General features: G+C 54.0%; 1 protein-coding gene across 1 annotated transcript; it reads right to left on the minus strand.

Annotated features, from left to right (window-relative positions):
* Cyth4 (cytohesin 4) lies at positions 1 to 25,977 on the minus strand. Its single transcript, XM_057792486.1, has 14 exons — positions 25,919 to 25,977; positions 25,215 to 25,413; positions 19,618 to 19,700; positions 17,727 to 17,791; positions 16,574 to 16,640; positions 15,180 to 15,298; positions 14,255 to 14,335; positions 12,943 to 13,055; positions 11,264 to 11,412; positions 5,807 to 5,918; positions 3,692 to 3,768; positions 2,806 to 2,877; positions 2,256 to 2,410; positions 1 to 1,514 (listed from the first exon to the last, which is right to left on the minus strand). Exons 2-14 carry the CDS (start codon positions 25,231 to 25,233, stop codon positions 1,442 to 1,444), a joined length of 1,185 nt encoding a protein of 394 aa, XP_057648469.1. The 5' UTR covers positions 25,234 to 25,413; positions 25,919 to 25,977; the 3' UTR covers positions 1 to 1,441.
* Positions 25,978 to 26,810: the final 833 nt, after the last annotated feature.

Genomic DNA, 26,810 nt, shown 5'->3' on the forward strand with positions numbered 1-26,810 from the left:
GAGTTGGATCATGAGCTTTATTCTTGCTCCTAAGTGTCAGGACAGGAAGTAAACTGATGACCCCGTCCCCACCACCTTGGTGCTGGGGAGGAAGCTGAGGATGGGAGGGAGGCAGGGGGACAACAAAGGTCCCACAGCCTTTGTGCACAACGCATGCCAGAGGCAGAGGAATGCTTTAGGGTCCTTTAACTCCTAAATGGGGGCAGCTGAGGTGGGCTCAGCTCAAGCCCCCAGTTGACCAGCAAGGGCTCTGTCTGCTGGTGCCCCAGCTCCCAGGTGTGTGCCCATCAGAGACAAGGAGTCTCACCCCTCCTGCCACACATACCCTGTGGGAAGTGTGCACGTGTGGGCTGCTTCGGGGGGATGACGCAGCCTGGCCACCTGCTGTTCCTGCTCAGAGCCCAGGCTGGCCCAGAGCAGAGGAAGCCCCATTTTTTGCAGCTTTGCTGAGGAGTTTTCCCTGGATGGGATGCTCCTCAAACACGTGCTCTGGGTAAGAAGCCTCCTCCAGGTGAGGGCTCGGTGGGGACAAAGGAACCTGCTGTGCATGGAAAGCTGGTTTTGTTCTGGCAGGAGGTGGGAACAAGGGTCCAGTCTGTAACCCCTCACCACCCTAGCTCTGCTGACCAGGCATCTAGTAGTGGTGCCATGGGCAAGAGTCTGTTCAAGCGTGAGTTCCCTGCTACTAGCTGGCTCACCAAGGCCTGCAGGCAGTCCTCCTGGTGGGTATAGCCTACAGCGTTTTCTCCTCTCCCTTTCTCTCGGCTGTAGCTCATATCTGCCAGCCAGATACTGCTACTGCCTGGAGGATCTCCCCTGCGCCTCTTCTCATGTCAAAGGCCTTGACAATGGTGACAGTGGTGTCCTCAGAACCTTCCAGCACAGTCTGTCTGGTTCAGTCACCTAATGTCCCAGCTACCCCAGAAGTCAAGCTGACCAAAGGCCAAGATGTTTCCTGTCCAAACCCTGAATTTCTGTAAGACCCAGAGATGGTTGTGATTCAGCAGAAGGGTGTGTCTGAAGCTTCAGGCTCAGATTTGGGTGTAGGCTGATTCCTGGTGTTGTCAGGGAGAGCCTGGCCCAATTGAAGGGTGGGATGCCTCTGAACCGGAAGCTTCCAGGGAATCTATGGTCCTCCTGATGGAGAGGGAGAGGGCGGGACACACCGGTAGTGTGCTCTGGGCTGGATCATCTCCCCATCTTTACCCTGGGCTGCAGTGGTCCAGGGTGGAGCCTCAGAGGTTCTTCTTGGCTTGCAGTCCTGGTATCAGGGGCTTCCCTGTGAGCTCTGTGCCATCCAAGGTTCTGCATCCCCCATAGCCAGTTCCAGTGATGGGGAGGGGTAGGGTAGGTTTGTGAGCAGGAACAGGTGCAGTGGGTGAGAGGTGTGTCTCCAGATACCACAGGTCCTACCGGCTTGCCAGAGCCACCTCCTAGAAGCTCACTGCTTACTGGCAATCTTCTTTTTCCGAGCAGACAACAGATCATAGAAGGGGACACGGGTGATGCTGGCCCTAGGGGTATGGGAGGAAATGAGACTTCAAGGTTGGCTGGAGCGTAGGACCTCTGGACTTGTGGTTTGGGTGTGTGACTCCCACAGAGGTGATGGCTCACCCCGCTGCACGGGAAAGGCCAGGGACTGATGTAGAGAAACCCTGCTCTAATAACATTGTCCGTTAGGCACGCCCAGCAAGAGCAAGACCTCAAGTCTGGAGGTGAGAGCCCAGCAGAGACTCCCCCAAAGACTCCTTTTCTGGCCCCTTTAGAGAACCAGGAAAAGCGAGAGAGCTAGTGTTGAAGTCAGCTGGGCCCCTCACTGTGTGGCTCTGGGCAAGGCTCTGCCATCTCTGCGCCTCTGATTCTTGTGTGTTGTTATTTCGGAGTATAAGCTAGCCAGGCTGGGAGCTGGGTGGCAGGAACACAGCCCACAGCTCCCACTACATCCAGGTCCGAGGACACGGTCTCTGTTCAGTGGCTACCCCTGTCTTCTAGCTGACAGGTCTACCACTTGCCCAAGTCTCCCCTCTGACTGAGCTCCTAGCAAGGACCAAGTGCTGGGGCCTCCCACTGTGCCCATGAAGTTGGCATCTTTCTTCTGTTGCCTAGGCGTGACATGGAAACTAGGGCAAGAACTCACCCACCAAAGGCCACCAATAGGAGGGAGACCTGGCGTTTGCTTCTTTACAGACAAGGAAAGAAGACCCCGAAGAGGCAGGAAGGTGACAGGATGTGTTCAATGTCCCGGCTGCCCTCACCTGATGGCCTCGATCCACTGGTCGCGCTCCTCGGCGTTGGCGGCTGAGATGCGGTAGGACTCATGCTTCCCCTCTACCACCTTGCCGTCCCCATCAGTCTTGCATGCCTTTATCTTCTGGCCCCGGCAGCTAGGGTTGTATAACTCCAGGCAGAACTGTGGGAGGTGCCAGGTGAGGGCAAGGTTGGGGGACAGGGCTAGGCCACCCCTGGGGGGTGGGGGACCACAGAGGCAAGAGCAGCACTCCCACGGAATGCCCTTCCCCAACCACTCAGGAGGAGAGGACACCAGGCACCTACTATATACCAGGCTCCCTAGAATCCCATGTAACAGATGGGGAAGCCAAGGTTCAGAAAAGAGCTGTGACTTAGAAGTCCTCCAGTTAGTGCCAGAATCCAGCCCCACAAGACAACTGAGGCTCGCCGCTAAAATGACACTGACCGTCCTGCATCCAAAGCTCCAGGAGCGACCCTACAGAATAGCCCTGCCTTGTGGAGGGCACCTTGTAGACACCTTCCCGCTGTACTGGAAATCCCCAGATGGACTCTCACCGGCTTCTTGGGGTCATCCACCTTCTGCACGGAAAGGTTCTCCAGAGGAATGATCCCCCGAGGCTCCTTGTCCTGAGGAAGTGAAGTCAAGGACAGGAAATGTGAGCTTGGGGCCTCCCCAGACCATCTCTCCAGACTACCCAGCCACAGATGGACACAGTGCAAGAGCCCTGTTTGGGATCTGGGAGACCCAATTAAACATTTCTTTTCATTTTTATTGTATGTGTATGGATGTTTAGCCTGAATGCATGTATGTGCATCACGTGTGCAGTGCCCACAATGGCCAGAAGAGGGCATCGGATTCCCCCCTACCTGGGGATTGGAATTACAGACAGTTGTGAGCTGCCAAGTAGGTGCTGGGAATTGAACTTAGGTCCTCTGGAAGAGCAACCAGTGCTCTTAACTGCTGAGTCATCCTCCAGCTCATTTATTTGTTTGTTTATTTATTTATCTAGCTATCTATTTATTTTCTAAAAAAGAGTCTTGTGTAGCTCAGGTTGGCCTTGAACATTTTAGGACCCTCCTGTCTCTGCCTTCTCAGTTCTGTGATTATAGGTATGAGGCCCCATGCCTAGCCTTTAGGTGATATATCCATCTTTGAACAAGTATTTTTTTTCTAGTGCTGGGATTTGACCAGGGCCTCACATGTGTTAGGCCCATGCTCTAACCCTGATCTACAGCCCCAGCCCAGGAAACCCAACTTTAAGTGAGTGCTCTCTCTTGCCCAGCCCCTCCTCCTCTTTGTCCCTCAGTTCTCCTCATCTGTGAAATGCGAGTAGAGAGGAGCTGAGCACTCTGAAACAGCCTGGTACTCTCAGGTGGTGGCAGCAGCTGGAGGGCCTGTTGTGGTTGGTTGTGTTCCAGTCCCACCTTCCCCCACACTCACAGTGGTGAACTCAAAGTAGTAGAGACAGTTGTCCGTGAGGATGAACCAGCGTCGCTTCCATGTCTTCACACGGCCGCCTGAAAGAAGCCGGCAGTGTTCTAGGTCAATCTTCCTTCTCCTGGGCTACCGTGCATGCACCCCCCATTCCCCGAGCCTCCAGATCCATCCTTTCTATACTCTAAGTGTTAGTGGCTCCCGTCGCCCCATTTACTCGTATTTGGGTTCTCAGAGATTAGATAGAGGGGACAGTGGCACTGTCCCCTGCTCTCCCAGGTTGCTGTCACCTGACCCCCACCGAAAGCCACCCAGACCCAGACTTGCTTTATGTGCTTATGGTGCTTAGTATTGACTGTCAGGGTGACAGGCTCTAGAACCCTCTGGAAGTGAGCCTCGGAGCCTGTCTGTGAGTAAGTTTCTAGATTGAGTCAGCTGAGGTGGGAAGGCACACTTTCAATGTGGGCAGCACCATCCCAGGGGCTGAGGTCCCAGACTGCCATCATCGCTCCCTGCTTCCTGACTGTGGATATGATGTGATCAGCCACCTCAAGTTCCTGCCAGGAGGAGCTCGTCCCTCAGAGCCAAACGCACCATTCCCCGCCTAAGCTGCTTTGTTAGGTGTGTTGTTGCAGCCCTGGTTACAGTAGCTGACACAGCATTCTAGCGTTGGTTCACCAGGCGTGGGAAAAAATGAGGAAGCGAACCCCGGTGGCCATCCAGAAGGAGGAGGGCCACCGGCCACCCCATTTTTATAGATGAGGAAACCAAGGCTAGGAAAAGCTAGGCCATGTGTCCTGTCAATTCAAACTCCAGCGCCACTGCCCTGGAGCCCAAGCTCTCAGCCATGCTGCTATGTGGCTGGTACTCTCTGGGTCACTGTCTCCACTGTCCAGCTGCAGACAGATGCTGAAGAGTGGCTTGTGGGGTCAGCCATGAGGCTCTGGTGCCCCACTGCAGACCAGCTTTGTGACTTGGAGATACTTTGGGGGACCGGGAGCTAGTGTCTGGGGCAGCATGGGAGGCCCTGAGGCCTGCAGGAGGAGAGGCTGGGGTACGGTGACAGACAGAAGGCTTGGGGGGCATCTGGGATGCCGGTGAGTCTGCCATAGTCTAGGTACACAGTAAGTGATGGAGGCTGCCTGGCTGAGGACCTTCCCCCAACACGAGGTATTTTTTTCCTCACCCACCTTGGAAGACAGCCGTCCCTGGCTGGCTGGTCCTGCTGGGGAGGCCCCTGGGAGTATTCCTGGAGGAGGCAGGGCTGGCTGCTTCCCTCAACCAAAGGCGCATCCACCGCCGCACTTCCCATGGCGCCTTGTCTGAGCTACATCCCATCTCCCCCTCCTCTTACTTCAGGGACATCCAGCCCTCTGCTGCCCCAAATGTGACACTTGCTGGCTGTGCGGCCTTGAGAAGTTGCCCTAACCTTGCTGAGTCTTGACTTCCCGAGAATGGCCACCCAAAGGTCAGGCTGTTGGAGGACCAGCATCTCATGTTCAGTGGTCCTGCTAGACTACTAGTCTGCTAGACTTTTCTCTCCATCCCTCTGGGAGGAAACAGAGATGTCCATGGAGCCCCTGTCTCCCACTGCTCCCTTACATCCAGCCTCCTCCTGCTGCCTGCATCCCAAGACAGAAGGATGGGAGGAGGGTAGGTGTTTTTATGTATGTATGGGTGGGTGAGCATACAGATGGATGGGTAGATGGATGAAGGGATGATGGGCAGGAGAAAGGATGGATGGATGGATAAAGGGTGTGTGGGATAGGTAGATGGGTAGGTGGGAGGATGGATGCGTGGATAGACGAATGAGTGGAGGGGTGGGTGGATGGATGGATACATAAGTGTATAGCTGGGTAGACGATGAGACAGGTAGGTAGACAGATGAGAGGCTGGCTAGGTGGATGGATGAGTAGGCAGATGAGCTGATAGGCAAGGCAATGGGCGGGGAGCTGGATGACTGGGAGGGTGGGTGAGAGGAAGGGTAGAATGGGCAAGCAGACTACTGGGCCGAGGGTCAGGTAACCGAGAGCTGCACAGGTCCCCTCCTGAGGTATATGTGTGTGCGTCAACCACATGTGTGCAAGTGAACCTATCAGAGTGTGTGCATAGAGGTCTTACCCAGCTTGAGTAGCCAGCCTTCACGGTCAGGATTGAAGAAGGTATGGGTGAGGTCACCACCGTCATCCTCAGGGATGGAGAAGGGCTCACTCTTGATGCTGTCAAAGAGATTCTGTCCAGAAGACGGGAAAGATGGGTTCAGTCCACTGGGTTTGGGGCCTGGGCCACCTGGCCTGGGTGGCCTTGGGCAGGTCGTCCTTCTCTTGGTAAACCCCCTCCTGGGCCATTCTAATGAAAGCCTTCCCTGTCCCTCAGGTGACTGGTGCTCTCCTTTGCGCTGGCCACACCCACACCTTTGTGTCCCCTCCCCTGTGTTGCCTCTGGGCAGAGTGAGCAGGGTGGATGCCTTAGGTTGGCACATGGGGACACAGACACACATACCCACCCTCCCTGGGCACAATAGCTGGGGTAGGGACTACTTCAGGCAGTGCTCATGATGGGAGATGCCCCTCTTCTACTTAGGTAGACAATAGAACCTTCTAGATAACACATGCTGGGTGAAAATAGGTGAGGCCCTGGGGAGGAGGGAATTGACAGCTTCAGGCCCAGAGGCCCAGCAGGAGAGGTCTGTAGTGGGGTGCTGACCACAGTTTCTATCCAGGATGGTCTCTGGTTACAAGGATTGGGATGGAGAGGGCCCCCCAAGAGCTGACTTCAGTCCTTCATAAATGACTGTAAAAAGCTGCTTAAATATACAAGGAATGACCCTGGAGGGTGATGCACTCTCTGTCAGGGAAGGTATGCAAGCCAGAGATAAGATGGCTCGTACCCTAGGGCAAGGTGTGGGTGCAGACCCCCCCAGAGTGTTTTGAACCTTCTTGGGGTGCTGGTCTCCTCCAGTGCTGGGACTGGACTTCTAACATTCTAACTTACTCCGGCTTGTGAAATCCAGAAGGCAGTGTGCAGCCATTACCGCTCAATGCATCTGGCTTTGCAGTGATGTCTCCTGGGACTGTAACAGATGATTTCACAGCTTGACGTATGTATGGGTGAGTGGGTATGTAGATGGACGGGTTGGCAGAAGAATGAATGCCTGACTCCCACTATTTACTGCCATCCTGTCCTTTGTCCAGGGGTCCCCACGGGGAGAAGACCTAAAGTTAGTTTTCCTGAGTCTATGGAGGTGGGGCTGGAGCACCCTCCAGCTAAGCCTTTAACGTCCCCTCTCGATCTCACTGTGGTGTGGGGGTGAGAGAAAAGTGGGGACCAGCTTTTTTGGGCTGGGGTGGAGGGGGGAGCATGTGGTTGCGGGGGTAGCAGGCTTTGCCTTAGGAATCCCCCAGGTGGCTGACTGGTACAATGAGTATCCGAGACAGGAAGGCCTGAGCAGTAGCTGAGCTGCCAGCTCAGACAAGTATTAGGGAGGCCTGAGGAGGCGTTGGGGTGGCAGACAGGGCCTCAGCCTCTGCTAAACCCACAGGGGTACCTGGAAGTTTCTGTGGTCACAGTATCATGGTGTGTATGAAACAGCAGCACACCCACACTTCCTGTGTCTTGAAAACACCCTGAAGTCGCTGTCACCAAACAAACCACTGCATAGAGACCTCTTGGGGCCCTGGGTTTACAGCATGGCCCGTCTCCCTGGGGCTCTGGGCCCTGTCCCAGGATCCCCTCTCTTCTTTTTCTGTCTAGGTTGTTCAGTAAATTGGGTACCCTCTTTCATCCCCAGGTTCCAGGAAGGGACAGTCACTCCCCTTTGGCTGTTTAGAGCCTCTCTGCTTGTGTGCTATAGAAACTAATTTAGATAAAGACACATGACCCCAACCAGTCAACAGGACTTACTTCCAGGGGTTTAGTTCTGCAGGGAGAACCTAGTAGGCTGGACCTACTTGGGTATCTTTGCAGTAGGCAGGATCTAAGAGATAACCACTGTGCAGAACAGGCTCGCTGTGACATGGAGCCCCCTCAGGCCACCGAGCTCCCAGATCTAGCCACACCCAGTCTAAAGGCAAAGGGATCCCTGTTCTTTTTAGTGATATTAGTTGTGATTCTTCCATCCAGTGTGGCAGGACAGAAAGGCATGAAGAAAGAGACATCAAAATTTACGTATGATGGACCAGCAAGATGGGTTAGTGGGTGGAGGTGCCACTAAGCCTAATGACCCGAGTTCGAGTCTTTGGAGGGAGAGAACCGACTCCCGCAAGTCGTCCTATGACCTTCACATGTGTACTGTGGCAACACGTAAGACAGAACACATAGAAGAACCCCCATCTCCAAATGCTGGAGAAGGTGTGAGGAACCCCAAAGGGACTCCAAAGGATGAGGACCGGTGGCTGGCAGCTCATGACTCTCAGTCCTGTCTCAGCTCTCCAGCCCTCCTCCTTTCTCAGAAATACTTTTTTCTTCCTTAATAAACTCGATCTCTCCCATTATCCTTGTGTCCCTGGCCCAGTTCTTTGCTCCAGGACACAAGAGCTTGGAAATCAGTGGATATGCCTTGTGGATTCAGGATTCAGGTCCTCCTCTGTGACAGGGGAGGAAGCATGCTCGGGTCCTCTGTCCTCAAGGTGCTACCTTCTAGTTTCTGCAGGAGGCAGAGCTCCAGAGTCAGACAGCAGCTGGGACTCAACTTATTACAAACACGAAGCCTCAGGTGGTGCCCTGTGACCTTAGCTGGACCCTGGGAATGGGGGGGACACAATAGCAGCATGCCTAGGACACGGCCTGCTCTGACAAGGAGGCCCAGAATGGCCCAGGGAGGAGCTGGGGTTCATCCCCTCTTTAAGTACTTTTAAGTACTGTGTCCCAGCCTGCCTGCCCCCTGTAGCCACAATACATCTCTCATAGTCTATCCTACAAGGACACCCTCTGGGGCTGTGTGACCTTGGGGTGACCTCTTGGGATATATATGTGTAAATTTACTTCTGCATCTTGGTGCACTTTAATGCATTTTGGGGCTTCCTAGGTCCATGGAGAACTCACTTCTGCAACGGGATAATATGACCCTGGATTCTGGCTTCTAAAATATTCAAATGAAGCCAGGGAGAAAGTGAGAGGATCCTGGGTCCATGTGGCTGCCTATGAAAACCTGGGATTGTTCTTAAAGCAGGCCTGGGCACTCTGTGACAGAGCTGGGGAAGATTCCTGTCCACCAGCCACTCCCCAGCTATCCCTGCTCGAGGACTTCCAGAGTCCAGTTCCTGGCTGAAAGACAGGCAGCCAGCTGGCTGAGGCTCTGCTTGGTTCTGCTCTTTGCCTGGCTTTGTGTTGCTGACCAGGGCACGGGGCCCTTCCCAGGCCTCCTGGTCAGGGTGGAAGCTACATGGAGATGACCGAGTAGGCCGCCTGCAAGAAAGTCCCAGCCTGAGGACATGAGGAGGGGACGATGTGGAGGAAGGCTCTCTGGGTGGAAGGTAGGAATGGGCCGTCAGTGGGAGGCCTTGCACGTTCAGGGCACATGTCAGACACATGCTGTTTCTGCCCCCAAGTGTGATGAAATGCCTGTATTTATAGCCTGCTCTCAGGCTGGTTTTGTTTGTTTGTTTTTTGTTTTTGTTTTGTTCTCTTTGTGTTTTGGCTTCTTTTTTACTTATTTGCTTTGAGATGGCATCTTCTGTAGCTCAGGCTAGCCTCAAACTTGCTGTGTAACCAAGGATGCCTTTGAACTCCTGATCCTCCTGCCTCTTCAGTTCTGGGATTATAGATGTGTGCTACAAGGCCTGTTTTTATACTGGGAATTGAACCCAGGGCCTTGTGCATGCTTGGCAAGGATTCTACCAGCTGAGTCGCAATGCCAGCACATTCTGAATTATTCTTTCTGATGACACGAGCTGCCTTTAAGTCTGGGTTTGAACAGGGCAGACCCTACCCTTAACATTAAAAAAAGACTGCTTACAGCAGCCGTGATTCAGGTTGATCACTCCCACTCTTGGAGGGCACAGTGGACTGAACCCCCGGGAACCACCCAAGGCTACTCAGCAGGCGATAAGGGAGATGGGGTTGCCCAGAACTCTGGTGTCTTTGTAGCAATCCTTATACGCAGAGTGGCTCCTGCAGGACCCGTGTTCTGTGGGCTGAGGGGATGGCTAGGCTCTGATCTGGGGCTATGTCCTTGCTCACCCTTCTGATGATTTTGATCCTGGGGAGACTTTGGTGCTCTGAGTAACAGGGTGCCTCTCGTTGTTGAACGGTATGACTGTTTCTCACCAGGCCAAATGTCTGGTGTTGCCAACCATTGGCTTCCATGTATTCCTGAGGCTGGCCTTCACTCACATCTACTGCATCTCAGGGGATAACACTAGATGCTGACCCTTCCCAGCTAAACCATGCTTTCTCCTTCCAGAATGCCCTTGCCCTGATCCTCTGGGAAGACTCTTGTACTGGCTGGTTTTGTGTGTCAACTTGACACAAGTTAGAGTCGCCAGAGAGGACGGAGCCTCAGTTGAGGAAATGCCTCCATGAGCTCCAGCTGTAAGACATTTTCTCAATTGTTGATTAATGGGGGAGGGCCCAAGCCATGGTGTGGTGCCCATCCCTGGTCTGGTGGTCCTGGGTTCTATAGAAAGCAGGCTGAGCAAGTCATGTTACGCAAGCCAGTAAGCAGCACCCCTCCATCGCCTCTGCATCAGCTCCTGCCTTCAGGTTCCTGCCCTGCTTGACTTCCTGTCCTGGCTTCCTGTAGTGATGAACAGCGATGCGGAAGTGTGAGCCAAATAAACCCTTTCCTCCCCAACTTGCTTTCTGGTCATGGTGTTCAGTTGCAACAATAGAAACCCTAAGACAAATCTTATCCGGGTGTCTAAGCCCAGTGCGGAAGTCACCTGCTCTGGCCAAGTTTCTGGGGTGACACCTTTGCCTGTCCCCCAAGATCTCTCTGTAGCAAAGCTCCCACAGTCAGCATGGATGACATCAGTGAGCTTCGGGAGTTGACTGCTGATGCAATTTATGTGTAGATTCCTTCCCACCAGACCTCCGATTTGGTCTAGGCAGGACCAGCATGGAGTCATCCCAGGTCCCTGTGCCCAGAACAGAGTTTGGTGGGGTGTCGTGAGATGGGGTGTTGGGATAATGGAACATGAGGCTTGGGCCTAGCCTTGCGGTAGAGCTAGTGGGGATTGTGGGAGACTGTCTTCTTCTGAGGACTCCAGCCAAGCATTTTCTCCTCCTGACTTGCAGAGACTCTGGGATTCTGACCTTAGGAGGCACTGTCCCCTTTTATTGCGGGGAGAGGAGCAGCTCAGGATGGATCCCAAGGCCTGTGCATGCTTTTGAACCTCACCCCGGCCCGAAGTATCATTTGGGGGGAAGTATGAATAGCGCTTGGCCAGAGTTCCCCAAATTCTGTATCTGGAGGACTTCCTGGAGTCCACCTGCAGCTATCCTTGTGGAGATGAGGCCATGTTGAGGAGGCCCACCTCCCAACAGCGACTAGCCTGGCGGACCCTCATGCCCTCTGCCTTGGCTGTGCCTCAGAGGGGTGGGACTCCCAGAGGACCAGTAAGATGGTAGTGTTCTCACCCTCAGCTGCTCCTCCGGCAGGTCGCTGCCATTGTTGATGCCGCGGTTCATGGATACGAAGCGCTCGAAGGGCGGTCTGTCCCGGACGTTGGGGTTGTGTAGGCCAGTGTTGAGCATGATGACCGAGAAAGACAGCACGTAGCAGGTGTCTGTGGAACCTAGCGCTGGTCACCGTCCTGGCCCAGGTTACCATCCCCTCCTCTGTCCCAGTTCTAGCAAGGCCCTGAAGGTTCACCCTGTCTCTGGCTGATGTTCGCAGACATTCAGGGCCCAGCCTCCCCCTCCCACCCTTGCAAACTTCAGCTGCAGCTTCTGCAGCTCTGCCCCCCCTGCGGCTACGCCTTCCTTCCCTTTCAGATCCAGTTTGCCATCAGCTGCAGCCCTTCCAGGCCCGCCCACTCTGTTCTCTGCCTCCTGGGAAGGGGAGCTCATTGTTAGCTGCCCTGCTAGTTAGTAGCTTGTTCTGAGCTGCCTGGTGGGTCACGCTGCCAGCAGCCTGCTGCACCGGGCAGACCACAGGCTTGGGGGTGTGACTGCTGTTCTGGGTCTTCTGAGGACCCAGAACCTGAGGGGGCCAGTTCCAACCCCTTGACCTTCAGCCTGCTCATGTGACTCTTGAAAGCTGATGTTATAGGAAGCAATGATTCTCCCTCCCACAGCCGTGGTCCCGACCTGTGCTCAGCTCTCAGCACTCCCAGGCCTAGCCCGGAAGACAGGTGCGACTACACCTCCATCTTAAAGACGAGACACTGAGGCACAAGGAGGGCGAGTCACATGCTCCAGGTCACACAGTGATAAACTGATTGGCTGATTAAAATGCCTTCCATTCTACCCAGACTGATTGACTGAGGGTCTCACTTGAAACCCAGCCGGCCTTGAACTGGCAGCTATCCTCCTGCCTCAGCCTCCCTAATGCTGATGTTAGAGATGGATGCCACCACCCCTGGAAGTCTCAGATAATCGTGGGTTTAGGTGTGTGAAACCTGCAGGCAAGCAAATGCCAGTTCTTGGGTTGTAGCCAAGTGTGGCAGAAGCTCCAGGGGCTTCTGCCCTCTGCACAGCGGAAAGGGAACAGTCTGCCCTGGGACAAGTTGCTTCTTGTCACACTCTGAGTCACGCTTCATCAGGGACAATCTGCTGCTGAGCTTAGAGAGTGATGTTGGGATCTGATGCTCCTGACAAGAGGATCCAGAGGCCCTGTGCGTATAAAAGTGCTGCGAAAACTGGAACCTTCTCTATGTGGTAACTCCAGAGCCAAAAGAAGAGGCACAGCCAGTGGGCTGTGGCGGCCCCTCCCTCATCCTGTCCCTCTCCCAGTATGTGGTTACCCTTGGAGACAGGGGTGACTGAGCCTGCTGGTCACCTGCTCTGCTCTTTACCCCTTATCTGCCCTTCCAAGGATGCACTGGGCCCTTTAACTGAGACATGAAAATGTTTCCCTTATCGTAAGTTCCTAGAGAACTCCTAGTTATCCTTGAGAGCCTCACCCAGACCAGCCTTCCCCTGCGAAGCTTTCCTGTACTCCACACTCCCACACGCTGGTCTATCTTTCCCTGCTGCCTCTCCCCAGGCTCAATCTCTAGGCAGGCATGGAGTCTGTGCCCAGTGAGGATTTAGTAAGGACCTGAACAAATGGCTAACGTGTTTAGAGAATATGAGGAGCTTTGGAGCTTTATCACCTGTGGACCGGAAGACACCTGGATTGCAGAGGCAGTAGCGAGCAGCGAAGGCCTCCATCATGCGGTCAATCTTTTGGGCCTCACCAGGTAACCGGAAGCTCCACAGGAACTGCCTAGGGAGACAGGGCCATGGTCAGTGAAGCCGATGGGGCTCTCAGTGATACCAGGCAGTGCCTTGCCTCTGCCCCTGCAAATGGGAACCTCCTCTAGGTTCCAACACAGGGCAGGTGGGTTCGGATGTGAAGGGGCCAGGAACACAGGAGAACATGGAGTCACACTTCTTACAGAGACTTGGGGTGGAGCAACAGGCTCTGGCTGTGGGGCCCTGGGCAGCGTCTCTCCTAGATGGGTCTCCCTGTCCTGGGACCTAGTCTTCCCCCAGTTCTGGAAGCTTGTGATTTGGTGTCAGCTAAGTTTTCTTGTCTCCACAGGTCAATTAAAACCTACTTAACAAAAGCTTATTGAATGAGTTAAAGAATGAATGAATGAATGAATGAATGGCTAGAGATGAGTGTTTCCTAAACTCTTCCTCCAGGAAGCCATACTCTCTGGATGGATGCTAGTGACCTCTTCCTTCAAAGCCCAGATCAAATGACTCTCTTGGGAGCAGACATCCAAGCCTTCTCAACAGCAGCTTTAAGACTCCCTAAGAGGCGTGAAGTTTTACTAAGACTTAACAACTGATTTGTGGAAGTGACCAGCAATGGCTGGTGACAAGTCCTTCCTCATTTAGTCCTTCTGCCTTCTGGATTTGGTACTGATTTGACTCAGGGAATCTGCCTTCATTTTCCTTTTCTGCGTCTTGTTTTCTTTCTTTCTTTTTTCTTTTCTTTTTTAAAGAGAGGGTAGCTCAGGTTAGCCTGGAACCCACTACGTAGCATAGGTTGGCCTGGAGCTCACAGCAATCTTCCTGCCTCAGACTTCCCAGTGCCTTGATTACAGGTGTGAAACACCACACCCAGCTGTGAGGTTTCTTATTTGTGCCTTGCCCTGGGTCACATGGGGAATGAGGACATTATGGTTTGGGGCTTGTGCTGCTAACTCGGGGCTCCGCACTGGGCCCACGGATGTGAAAACACAAATAGCAGTGAGCATTGGAATCGGGCAATCACAAGTCAGCAGCCCCGTTCTACACGGAGCTGGGCGCAGGTATGTACCTGTGCTATCTAGAAAGTGCTAGAACGCAGTACTAGAGTCCCCAGATGGCCGGGAGGAAAGGCACTTGCAAGTCTCTCAGGCCTTAATAATGGTGGCCGAGCAATGAGAGGCAGCTGCCCTGGGCTGGATCCCCTCCCCCACCCCTACCACTCACCTGAGGGCCTGAACGAGGTTGAGATTGGCAAACTCATGGCAGTCCACAAAGGCCTGTAGGACCTGCAAGTTGATGGGGTCCCTGGAGGGGGACAGGAAAAGGGGGAACACTTGTCAGCTTGCACACATACAATCAGCCCTGGGTGACGGTAAGCTCTGGGTTTGGACCTCTTGGGCCTCTTAGTCAAGTTCTCCCTTGGTCACTTCCTGCCTGGTGACCCTGCTCAAGTTCCACACCCCAGTTTCCTCATCAGCTGCAGGAAAAGCAGGGTTCTCTGTTTCCTTCCTCTCCCCCCAGCTCTCAGGTCAGGGACCTGTGTGCCACGTCACCCAGAAAGTGTGGGAGAAGGGCTGGTGACTCCTGAGCCTCCTCACCTGTGGCCTGGCCCTTCTGCCAGTCAGGTGCTCCTGTCTAGAGCCTCCACGGATCCCCCTGCCTCATCCCCTTCCTTCCTTCCTCCCTCACACTCCTTCATTCTCTCCAGCCTGCTGTGAGATGAGCCGCTCTGCCTTAGGGCCTCTGCTTCGACTGCTCTCGCTGCCTGGAATCTTCCAGTGTGCATTGCCCCCACATCCACGTGGACAGAAACCAGAGCTCTAGCTCAGAACCCTCCCGTCTTTGCCTCTTTTCTGCCTTCCGTGTACCGGACAGAGCTTTCTGTCCCTCTGTCTTGCAGAAAGTTCCTGTCCCTGAAGACCATCTCCTCTATTCTATATTCTCTGTTCTATCTCCTCTATAGCTGCCAATTGGAAGGGAGCTCAGATCACAGAAGACACAAACAGCATAATGAATGAATGAATGGTCCAGCCTTGGAGCCAGTGCTCATTTCAAGTCCTAAGCATGGTGGTTTTCTTTCCAAGCACCCTGAGTGGCACTTCCACCCGCACACCCCCACTTTCCCGCTCCCTGTCTGGGGTCCTCTTACTTTTCCCCCAAGTAGGTGCCAATGGCTGTCTTGTTGAGGCCGTCACCCTTGTACAGGAACTGGGCGATATCCTGGACACCAGAGGTCAGCAGCTTGTGCTCAATGAGATACTGGATGCCCTGGAGGTGACATAGAGACCATGTGTGCCCCAATAGCATAGGCCCCTGGCTCCCCGGGGAGGAGGGGTGCCCTAGAGCTGCCTTTGGAAGGTAGAGGCCTCCCCATCTCTGAAGGTGTGCTAAGTGACACATGTTTGTGCCATGTGCTTCCCAGGGTCCCTGCAGCCTGGCATGCTTAGACTACAGCCTCTCGTGGCTGCCGGGAGTTACAGTGCTAAGACTCGGTGATTCAGCCTCTCCTTTGTTTCCTCCAAATTCATATTATTTCAAATAGTTTCATTTCACCACACTAGCAGTCGGTGCCCATTGTGTAAAAGTCACACAAACCAGCTAAATCAGAAGGGGGGGGGAGATGGTACAGACCTCACCTGGGAGGTAGCCAGCTTCCATGGCAATGACCTTCACGCCCCTTCTCTAGGAGATGGGGGGGCATACCCTTGCCTCTTGACACCTTGAAGCTAGTTTTGGTCATATGATAGGCTCTTGAGCCCCTCTCATTGCTGCCCAGGCCCAAAGAGTCACCCCCTGATGTGTAGAGGACATGGGGTAGTCTCTGGTGTTTGGCTCCTTGTGTCCCTGCTGTTCCTAGATAGAAGGCTGAGGATGCTGGGCATCCTGTGGCCAGAGCTGGGAACATATGTGCATGTCTGTATGAGGGCCAGTAAGGGGAGCAGTGGTCCACGCTGTGCCAGGGGACTATGTGCAGCTGAGACAGTCTTAGCCAGAGCTTGGCATTCCCTGTGGCTGCCTGGACCCTTGCCCTGGTTCAGTGTGTGGCTTCCTTTTGTGCCTGCCCCTTCTGGAGAGCGAGCCCATGGCCACCTGGCAGAGTGAAGGGCTGCAGGCTGGCTCTGAGATCATGAGCAACCAAGCTTTAGGATGTGTTTCTGCAGCCGGGGCTTGGAAGACATGCTAGGGACAGAGTTTGCCATCTAAGGACCTCACTGCTCAAGACTGTTCCAGAGGAGGGCATAGGGCCAGAGAAGAAAGGGAATGAGTTCAATTCGGGGGGACTTCACTGCCTCCCATTTTGGGGCTGCAGTGCTGTGCAATGGACAGAGACTAGCCTCAGTTAGGGACCAAAGTCTTGGCCCTGAGAGGTCTCAGCTGTCTGCTCTGTTGGGTGGGTTGTGGGATCAGCTGCAAAGGTACCCAGAAGGCAGCCTCGCCCTTAGTTAGCTCTGCTGTGCACATTGGTGAGGCCCATGTTCCCCTCCTGTGGCCATCCAGATGCCCACTTCGGTGGGATCCATGTCCCCTCCCCTGGATGTGTACCTTGGCAGGGTCCATGTTGAATTTCTTCCTCCCAATACACATCTCCTTCTCTTTCTGCACCATTCGGCTGTGAACAGGGAGATACAAGCATGGTGGCTTCGGCTGCTGCTGTCCCCCACAAGACCTCAGGGGGTCTTCCTCGGGAGGGTCAACATGCCTTTGGAACTCCACATGCATCCCCAGCCCCTGAGACTGGACCACCTGGGAGAGCAAGAAGGGGGGAGCATCGAGGGGTGGGGCTGCAGGCAGAGCTCATTGGGGAGGTTGCAGAAGGCTGAGGAATGGCAGGACCAGCGAGAATGTGGGCCTCAGAGGCTGCTTCCAAGCATAAGTCTTGCTATACTCTGGGACCTGGCCACTAGAGGGGAGTCGCTTCATCCCTCCCAGGCCTCAGTTTCCTTCTCTGTAAGAACCGACTGCTGCCCTCACCCAGGGGATGTGTATGTTCACGTGCATACATGCATGGGTATGAGATGGTGGAGAGGCAGAGGCCTCGGGAGTGGGGCAGGGAACTAGCAAACCATGTGTAGTTCTTTAATTCAGTGCCCTAGAGTTCTAGTGGGCGTGTCCAGCCTACTGGCCATGCCTGGCTACATTTGGCCCTGGAGAGCTATGAATGTCTCCCAACACAAAGGTAAACTTACTTAAAACACAGGTTTTTTTTTTTTTGTTTTTTTTTTCCCAGTTTGTAGCTGAAATATCGTTGTGTTGGTTTTACAGTGTTGAGAGGCTGTGGTCTAGGAGGCGTGTGAGAACCTAACCTCTTTATACAAATGGGGAAACTGAGGCCCAGGGAGACAGTCCTGTTCTAGGACAAAGAGCCAGCAGGAGCCCTCCTGTGTGAGGGATGAGGGACTTGGGGATGGGGGAGCAGTAGAGCCTACTCCAGGCCAGGTTTCTGGTCCCCAGTTACCAGCGTTCCTTCACCCTCATCCAAGGGGAAGTTTCTTTGCTCATCTGGTTCCAGCTGCCCCTGATCAATAATGTGTAGGGTGGTTGTGTGGGGAGGGAGGTACAGGGGGAGAGAGTGGAAGTTACTTGGGAGTCAGCGGGGAGTGGCTCAGACAGTCTAGATGGAGCCGTGGTACCATCCATGGCACATGGGGACTGAGATGTACCCGGGAACTGTCTTCCCACAAGCTGGGCCCCTCACCTCTCCTCGGTGCTCTCGAAGCAGTCAATCTGGGCGAACACATCTGCGATTTCATCCTTCAGCTTCTGTGGGCACACATGCAAGGAAGGGTTGGCCTGGAGGTCACGATGTCCCCACAGCTCCCACTCTGCCTGGGGTTCAGGCCTCTCCCTTTGTGCCTTACTCAACCCTCTCAGATCCTCTCCTTCCTCTGCCCTTTCCCCGTGAGAGCAGGAGCTCAATGCCTCTGTGTGCCCTTGTCCTTCCACTGGCCTTCACCTCAGGGGTGGGAGTCCCTGTGACCTCACCTGACCCTATTTCCAGCTTTCTCTCTCTTCCCAAGCAGCCGGCCACTGCCCTCTGTATTCACCAACAAGCCCTCACTCAACCTGGCTGGCAGCTTCCCACAGTAGCATGGCCCAGATCTCCCTATGGTTTTCGAGGGAACAGACCACACCTCCTCTCTGGCATCCTGTCTTCTCTGTCACTTGTCAGTAAGTGCCTGTCACAGGCTAGGTGCTATGGGTACCCCAGGGCCTTGGCAGCACAGGAACTGTGTGGTCCAGTGGGACAGAGGGAAGATGAAGCAGCCATGGTCGACGAGGCCATCCCATGTCTGCTGAACTGATTCCAGAGCTGTGCGGCTTCCGGTTCCACCCCAGCCTGCCTCAGCCTGCCTCCAGCGATTGCCCAGTGCAGAAGAAACCCCCAGCTTGCCCATCAACCACATTTGCTGAACTGCTAGGAGGGCAGATGTCCTGGCATCGCCTGCAGGCAGTAGATGAACAGGGCAAGTGACCTTAGAGGCATCCACCCTCTCCCGAAATGAGGGGTGCTGGGATATGGTACCCCTGGGTTGTTCCTGGAGATCAGAACTGGCACAGTACCCCTTGCTCTGAGGTCAGACAGATCTTATTCCCAGGGATCTTGGCTGGGCTCCCACCTGTAGGTATGACAGGGACATCTTCACTAGAGCTGAGTGCCTATATGCTATAGCTATGGGATTGAGGTCCAGTGGTGAGCAAGGCCCAGGCTCTGTGTTCATGGAGCTACAGTTTGGGGATGTTGGGTTCATGGGAAGGTGCTAGGGGGTGAAGGAAGTAGCTTTGCAGCAAGTGGTCACAGCAGTGGCAGAGAGAGCCTGACATATGTATGTGCTAAATAGGATGTTATCAAGTGTGTGTGTGTGTGTGTGTGTGTGCGCATGTGTGTGTGTGTAAGTGGTAGACAGCCTGCAGGAGGAGGTAGAACCTTGTCTGGGAAGGAGAAGGAGCAGGAGTGTGAGAACTGGGAGGAACCCAGTGGAGGCAGGAGTGTATGCAGAGGCTGGACCGAGCAAGGCAGATTGAGGAATCTGAAGGTCACTGGCAATCTTGGGAGCTAAGAAACTGGTGAGCTTCCAAGAGCTGAGCCTGGGGCAGGTGTGACCTTGTCCAAAGGGTACATTTGGGAAGAGTCAAGGGCTTACAGCTGGTCTGCCCTGGGCTTGGCCGCTCAGTCCCTGGCAGTTTCAGTCCACTTTCCTTTCTGTTTCTGAGGTGAGAGTAAGGCTGGGTTCTGGAGCTAGGGTGAGGGGCTCTGGGACCTGAGGTTAGGACAAGAAGAGTCAGTGCTCTGGGACTGGTGGGAAGGGGGCTGCTGCCTGGGTCTGGGGGTGGGAGGAGCTGCTGCCTGGGTCTTCGGGGAGGAGAAGACAAGGTCTGGCTGGCTTTCTGAGCATTTGGTCAGGAGAGCAGGAGATATGGAAGTGTTTAGTGCTGACTTGTGAGTGTGTGTAGTTTAGCAATTAGCATGAATGTGTATGGATCTGTGAGTATGAGCATGTGTGTTTGTGTGTGTGAGCGTGAACATGTATGAGTCTGGTGAGTGTGAGTGTGTGTGGGTCTATGAATGTGAGCATGTGTGCACACACCTGGATGTCTTCCAGTAGTTGCTTCCGGTGCCATTTGATCTGCTGGAGCTCCTTGGCCTCCCCGCTGCTGAGCTCGGTGAGATCTGAGGAGAGAGGATTGTTTGGTTCTGCATCCCAGGGCTCCTCCTGGGGAGATCCATGGCGCTGGAGCTAGTGTGACACTTGCTGTTACCCCTGGGGCCTGACTGGATGCTACCAGCACTGAGAGGCATTCTTGGTCATCCCTGCACAGATAGGATACATCTCCCTCATAATTCCCCACTTATATAGCCCCGCTTCTCCACCAAAATTCCTTTCACTCCCTGAAGAAAGATTTCCCGTGGCCATTGTGGGGTCACCAAGCCACACCTAGCTGCAAGGGAGGCTGGCAAATGAGCTTTATGGGATTTTCCTGTTGTCCTGACTTTGTAAGAAGGGAAACAGAATGGGGGGGGGATTAGTTTCTGCTCTCAGACACTGTGACTCACAAAAGAGAAATAAAATGGCTAAGGTTGCACAGGGGCAAAGCAACAAAGGCTGCCGGGACCCTGGATTGGACAGGCTTCTAATCTTGTGCTATCCTACTGACCCTCAAAACAAAGTGAGACCCATGGTCCTGGAGCCAGTATGACTCTGACCCCCCCCCCACCAGGACAATGCTCCCCCATTCTACCTACCACCCTCTAGTCAGAACTTCCACAGAGCCAGGCATGGCAGCTCACACTTGTGATCATGACATTCGGGAAGCTGAGGCAAGAAGATTACAAGTTTGATGCCAGTCTGGGTTATAGGGTGAGACTCAGTCTCAAAAAAGAAAAGAAAAAAGAAAAGAAAAATGTAAACCATGGCCAACAATGTGGGCAATGTAGGCAGCTAAGGAGCTCCAGGCCTTCCCAGAAAGACCATGAGGTCACTACTTCCTAAGGTTCAGGAAGAGAGGGCACCCCTGAATTCCTGGCAGCAGTGTCTAGTGGAAGCCAAGGCCAAGAGAAAGGACAGTGGAAAGATGGGGACACAAGTTGGGAGAAGACATGGGTGACTTTATGGAGGAAGGTGGGCACCAGGGGTCACCCCCAGGCGGGCAGGCAGGAAGGGCATGAAAACACAACACCACTAATGACCTGATCAATGCGTTCACCAGCCTCCTACTGGGCCACCTTGGTTCTGGCACATTGAAGGAAGTAGCTACATGGCGTGGCAGGAAGCTGGACTCCTTCCTGGGTGCCCTGACTACCACCCATCAATGTCCAACCAAGCAGCATCAGACACTGGCCCTGTGCCACAATTTCTCCAGAAGGTCCGTGGACTTGAATGTTTGCTTTAGCAAAGACTGGTCAGACTTTTATTTTTATTTTTGTATTGCTAAGGATAGAACGAAAGGCTTTGAACATGCCGGATAGATTCTCGACCCCTGAGCCCCATCCTGGCCTGCCATTCATGTTGGCTGGAGTCCACAGAGGCTCAGGCACACATGGGTAGCTCCACTCCTTTACCCAAGGGCTTTCACACACCATGGGACCATGTGAAACCAAAGAGCCTCTTTTGCAGCAAAGGCTGTGTGCAGTGGGACCTACTTGTCCCCACCCTTGTCACCACCAAGGCCTGCTGACAAGAATGGGGCAGCCTCATGGCGGTGCAGTGGAGAAGGTCCCCTACTTGAATGGTCCCTCCAGGATGCTTGTTGCTCTCCTCATGACACATGCAGCTGGTTGCAGGGCTCCTTAGGCAAGAGTGCTGCCCTGGTGGGCTTGACAGAGCTTTCTTTTTATCCCTGCAAGGCTAGAGGTCTTGTTCAAGGTGGGCCAGATAGGATTATGACACAGTCTCATTGAAATCCTAGCTCCCGAATAGCCAAGGAAATCAACCCTTGTGGTTTTTTTTTTTTTTTAAAGGGGGTTGTTTTCAATTTAAGACACAGACACTCAGGAAGGTGAGGTGACATATCCCAGGTCACGCAGTTGGGAAGAGGCAGTGTGGGATTCCAGCAGGGTTACAGACACACAGCTCTGCCCAGGTGAGGCAGGTTTGTGTGTGTGTGTATGTGCTTGTGTGTGCATGTGTGTGCATGCATATGCACATGCATATCTGTGTTGGGGAGTGAATGAGCATGTGTGCTCACCTGCACAGAGACCAGAGGCTGGCACCATATGTGTTCTTCAACCACTTTCTATCATCCTTCTTTGAGACAGCATCTCTCACGAACCCAGACTGGCTGGCCAGCAAGCCCCACCTGGGTCCCAAACAACTCTGAGAATTCCCCTCCACTCAACCTCCCCCCGCCCCAACCACCAGGTCCTGTCAGTCTTCTGTTTCCATGGCCTCTACCATCATCCGATTACCAAGGTGGAAGCTGGGCTTTCCAGTGCCACCATGCCCTCCTCTGCGTGCCAGATCTGGGTGCTCCCCAAGCCTGCTCTTCAATTGAGGACCCACTGTATGCCTTCTTCTATCTCCCAATCCCCACTGTTCTGCAGAAGGGGTTTCTAACTTCCTCCTATGTATGATACTCTTGGGGTTCAATGGCCTCCCTCAGTTGGCACAGCTGGATAGTGACAGGGCTGGGATTTACATTCCACCCACCTGGGGCTGGAGCCACCAACCCTCCTGTAACCTTGTGAAACCCATAAGCCTGGGTGTTCCGACCCTGTGCCAATTGCAACAGCGTGAAAATGATGAAGATGCAGGAATGAGCCTGCAGCAGGACCTCCTCTGAGAGAAACTGAGGCACGGGAGGGGTTGGAAATAGATACAAGGAACTAGGATTCCTAGGGGAGGGGGCAGTGCAGGGGCAGTGAGGGGTGACCTGAACCTTGCCCTCTCAGCCGTTCTCAGGCTCTGTGGTGACAAAGGATTCAGGGACCCTCTGAGGAAACTGTCCCCTTTCCCCAAGTCCTGTCTCCAGCGAGTTTCAGCTGTTCAAGTACATCTGAACCACAATCTCTGGCCTGCTGCCCCAACACAGGCCATGCGGGCCACAAGGACCCTCTGACTTTTCATCAGGTCACTCGTCAAAACACCGAGTCCCCCCCCAATTCCAGATCTAAGGATCTAAGATGGGGGTAATGTAGACACTGCCAGACAGGGGCCTCTAATGCGACCCACCAAGGGTGGGTTTCAGGCACTGGTGAGGGTCCTGGGAGAGGCAGTTTTGAAACAGTACAAACACTAGAAACATACAGACATCACCATAGGATGAGTATCTGATCCTCCCATGGTGCTCCCCAGCCTCCGCCACCCTTCTCCCCTGCTCTGCCTTCTGTGTTCCCCAGCCTCCCATCACCCTCCACCCCTACCTGCCCTGCTTTCTGTGCTCCCAGCCTCCCATCACCCTCCACCCCTGCCCACTCTACCTTCTGTGCTCCCAGCCTCCTGTAACCCTTCACCCTTGTTTGCTCTGTCTTCTGTGAACAAGTCTCAGGTCAGTGAGTGCCTGATGCCCACTGCCCTGAAGCCACCACCCCAGCTCCTCACCACTTCCCCCTTGTCCTTCCTCTTTTCCATCATATTTTTAGTGTCTGCAACCCTGCTTCCAGGACAGCTGGCTCCACTTCCTCTTTGTGGTGGAGGGGGTACCATGGGCATACAGGGAGGGTGCTCCTGAGGGGCATTGGGTTGAGGGGTATCAAACGGGGAACACTAGCGTACCTTCCTCTCACTGCCAGAGGCCTCTAGATTCAGCCCACCTGCCCTCATCTGCTCACCGCCCGGCCTTCATCAGGCAGGGCTTCCTCCCGTTCAGGGCTCACCTTCTTATAGGCCCTGGGGGAGGGATTTGACTTGCTTCCCTGTATGACAGGTCCACAACAGGAGCCAGGGTGGGGTGGGGCAGCCTGAGAGAGTCCTCATCACCGTCCTATCCATAAACATCACAAGGAAACCAAGGCCTGCTGAAGGAAGAGGCCCAGCCCTGGCGCTTGCGGGGCAGATTTTCTTATTCTCAGAGGCGGGCCGGGAGGACAAAGGGTCAGCCATTCACAGACAATGAGTCTGAGGGGAGTCCCCCGCCAGTGTAGAACTCTGTGGGATCCGCTCTGGGAAACAGAACAATTGCCCCCTTCCCAGAGGCCTTCTCCAGGAAGTCCCCAGCCCCTTCTCTCATTCTGCCCATTTGTGCCAGGTCAGGTATAGGTCAGAGTCCCCTTTCCATCCACCCAACACCCTCGAATGTCAGCTCCCGTGAAGCGCATCACAGGGCCGTTAATAAAATGAATGAATAAATGAATGAACCAAAAGACAAACCAATCCATGGAAACCCCAAATCCTCCACGGATTGGCCCTTGTCCATCCAGGTATCTAGATCGGCCTGAATGGCATCCCAGCCTTTTGCAGCCCCTGTCTAAGGCAGGCCCTTCTTTTAGGCTCTTCTTGTTTATTGGTCTTATGACCTGAGCCTAGCCAGTCCACACCCTTAGCTCCCCTCTGGGAGCCTCAGGTTCCTTATCTACACCAAGTGTGGACTGTCCTGTTACCTCATTATGTCAGGACCCCAGTGAGTAAAGGACTCTGAGTGACCTGGGGCGGGGCCTGCCTGTCACCCGGTGTCCCTTTGCCTTCTCAGTGGCCCCCGACCTCAGCCCGGTCACTCAGTCTCTGAGGGACTGGATGCACCTTCCCCTCTCCCATAAAACCCCAGAGAGGGGGCCAGAGCCTTGGGCAAGGTGACCAGAGCCATGTTCTCTAATAGTCTTATGTATCTGGTCCATAAATGAATGGCCGTCCAAAGATCCTGATGGGTCCCCAGCACTAGGCGTAGACTCTGGGGACGCCCAGTGCCTGTGGGTGGGGCCAGGATGTTCAGGGATTAGGTTTCTTTTGGAGAAAGGCATGGGTCTGGGTCAGTTCAGAGTCACATAGCCCAGCTCAGGTAACTGCTGCCGTCCCTCAGAAGCCAGAGCTCCAGGGGGACTTTCTGAGGCTCCTTCCATAGCCCTGGTCTCTGCCGCTCAAGGACCACACTAGCTTGTCCCGCCTGTACCACTCTGCGGCCTCCTTCTTTTCTCTCCCTCAGGCCCAGCACCCTGGCTACTGAGTGAATGACGCCTACTGCATTAGGGCCTCACTGTCCGCGTTACTCCTCCGGGCAGTGTCCCCAGACTCCATCAAAGGCCACCAGACCCAAGAGCAGAGAATGTGCTGCAGGCCCTTGCACCATCCAGACAAATCTCACCACCAACAGCATCCACCTTCACCAGAGGTCATTCTGTCCAGCTGCCTCTGGGCCCTTGCAAGAAGCTCTTCCCTCTGCCTGAACACTCTTGCTCAGAACACCCAAGAACCCTCTCTGTGCTCAAGCTGTGTCCCCTTGAGGCCTCCCAATGTCCTCTTCCCTACACTGTGTCCTCCTGTCTCGTTCTTCACCACCCCCCCTTGTTACATTACCCTTCATCCCGGAGCTGACCCAGGAGGTCAGCGACCACTCAGATCCCTGAGTGGTCCCAGGAACCCAGGAACCAGCAGCCCAGCCTGGTCCCCAATCTGCACACAGGGTTTGATGTTTGGGACTGGTTAAAACCAGTTTTACTTCTGTGCTCTCTGGGGCCCTCCCTGCAAGGCTACCACTGCTTCCCTGTTCTGCAGGAAGAAATGCTGAGGCCCATGATTGGGCCCCGTTCACTTACCTGCATGACACAGGTCCATTCTGAAGCCCTGGGGGAAGGTGGTCCAGCTGTTTGTCTTGCTAGCTCAGCTGCTGCTCTGGTGGGTGGCTGACAGGGCTGGTCACAGCACCTTCCTGCCCGCCCCGCCCAGACCCTGTGGGAGGAAGCCAGCCTTGGCCACAGGGGTCTGTGCGCAGGCTCCTGACGCAGCACACACTTCCTAAAGACAGTTGCATTTCGCCAGTTAGCTGGGACCCTGGCATCTGAGTACTAAAGAAAGTGGAGTGGTGAAAGACACTGGGGCTGGGACCTGGTAAAGAAACACACATACACACATGCACACATGTACACACAGACACATGCACACACATACACACACATACATGCACACAATACACACACCTGCACACGCACACACACAAATGCACATGCACGCACACACAGGCATACACACATACACGCATGCACACACACATACATTCAGCCACAGGGGAAGAAGGAGCTGAAGCTAGATCTTCTCTGGGAATGAATGGGCTTTTACCCAGCAACCTCCCTATATACAAGCCAAAGGATGTCCCGTTTCTAGGGTCCTCCCTGAATTCCTCATCAATTCTCACCCGAGAAAAGACAAATTCATTCAGTTCCCTCCCTCCAAAGACATGTGCCCCACCCCATCTCATGAAGTATCTAGTTTCCCTTTCTCCCCAGGCTGCTGGGAAACTCACCATCAAATCTGTTCAGTTCTTCCGTGTGACTGAGGCCAGATTCAGTCGTCTGACTCTCGGCTCCTCCACTCGGGACTCATGTGACTTTGGGCTCGCCGTGCATCTGCCTTGAGTTTCACTTTGCTTGTCTGTGAAGGGAGTGGCCACACTCAGTCTTGGGAACATAGCAAGGGCAGTGTGCAGTTCTTGGGACACAGTAGGTGCTCAAGAAATGCTTTCCTTTTGGGCTTTAGCTTTTTTCCCCCATTGTTGATGGAAATTCACAACTTCATTGCTTAGCTCTTTTCTGGCATGTTGGTTTAAATCCTAGAGGGAAAGGGGGTGGCACAAGGAAATGTTCACCAGCTGAAGGCTCACTCCTTGGTGCTCAAGTCACGTCTGGGCTTACTCTGTGAACTAGGATCTCTCAAAATGAGAGGAGGATGGGAGTGCTCAAGTGAGGATGAATGAATGAATGAATGAATGAACCGACTGAGGGGAGGTATTGCGGAAGATACAGAGCCCACAGGCACTTCCTTCCTGGAGTAATACACTTCTCTGACCTAGGGGTCTAGGCCTGTCATCCTGGCTTCTTGGGAGATTGAGGTAGAGGTTTGAAACATCAAGGCCGATCCAGGCAACTTAGTGAAAAACCCATCTTAAAATAAGAAGCAAAAAGACGGTTAGGGGCCATAGCTCATGGGTAGGGAACCTGTCTAGCATATCCAAGGCCCTGCACTAAAACAAACAAACAAATAAATAAGATAAAAGGAGGTGCCCTTCTGCCCCCTGGAGTCTGAGCTCTTGACCCACAGACGCTAGCAGAGGGGATGGTACAGTTTCGTGGATCAACAGCAGGGGGCACTCCTCTGACTTATGGAGTAGAGCTGGCTGGGCTCTGCAGCACTCTGGC

Source organism: Chionomys nivalis, chromosome 17 (assembly GCF_950005125.1).
Source record: "Chionomys nivalis chromosome 17, mChiNiv1.1, whole genome shotgun sequence".
Lineage (NCBI taxonomy): Eukaryota > Metazoa > Chordata > Mammalia > Rodentia > Cricetidae > Chionomys > Chionomys nivalis.

Coding starts and splice junctions, on each gene's coding strand:
- Cyth4 (XM_057792486.1), bottom strand. Junction 17,792..19,617: donor AACTACTGGAAGACATCCAG/GTGTGTGCACAC, acceptor GTGTGCCCACAG/AAGCTGAAGGATGAAATCGC. Junction 16,641..17,726: donor TTCGAGAGCACCGAGGAGAG/GTGAGGGGCCCA, acceptor CCCTGTTCACAG/CCGAATGGTGCAGAAAGAGA.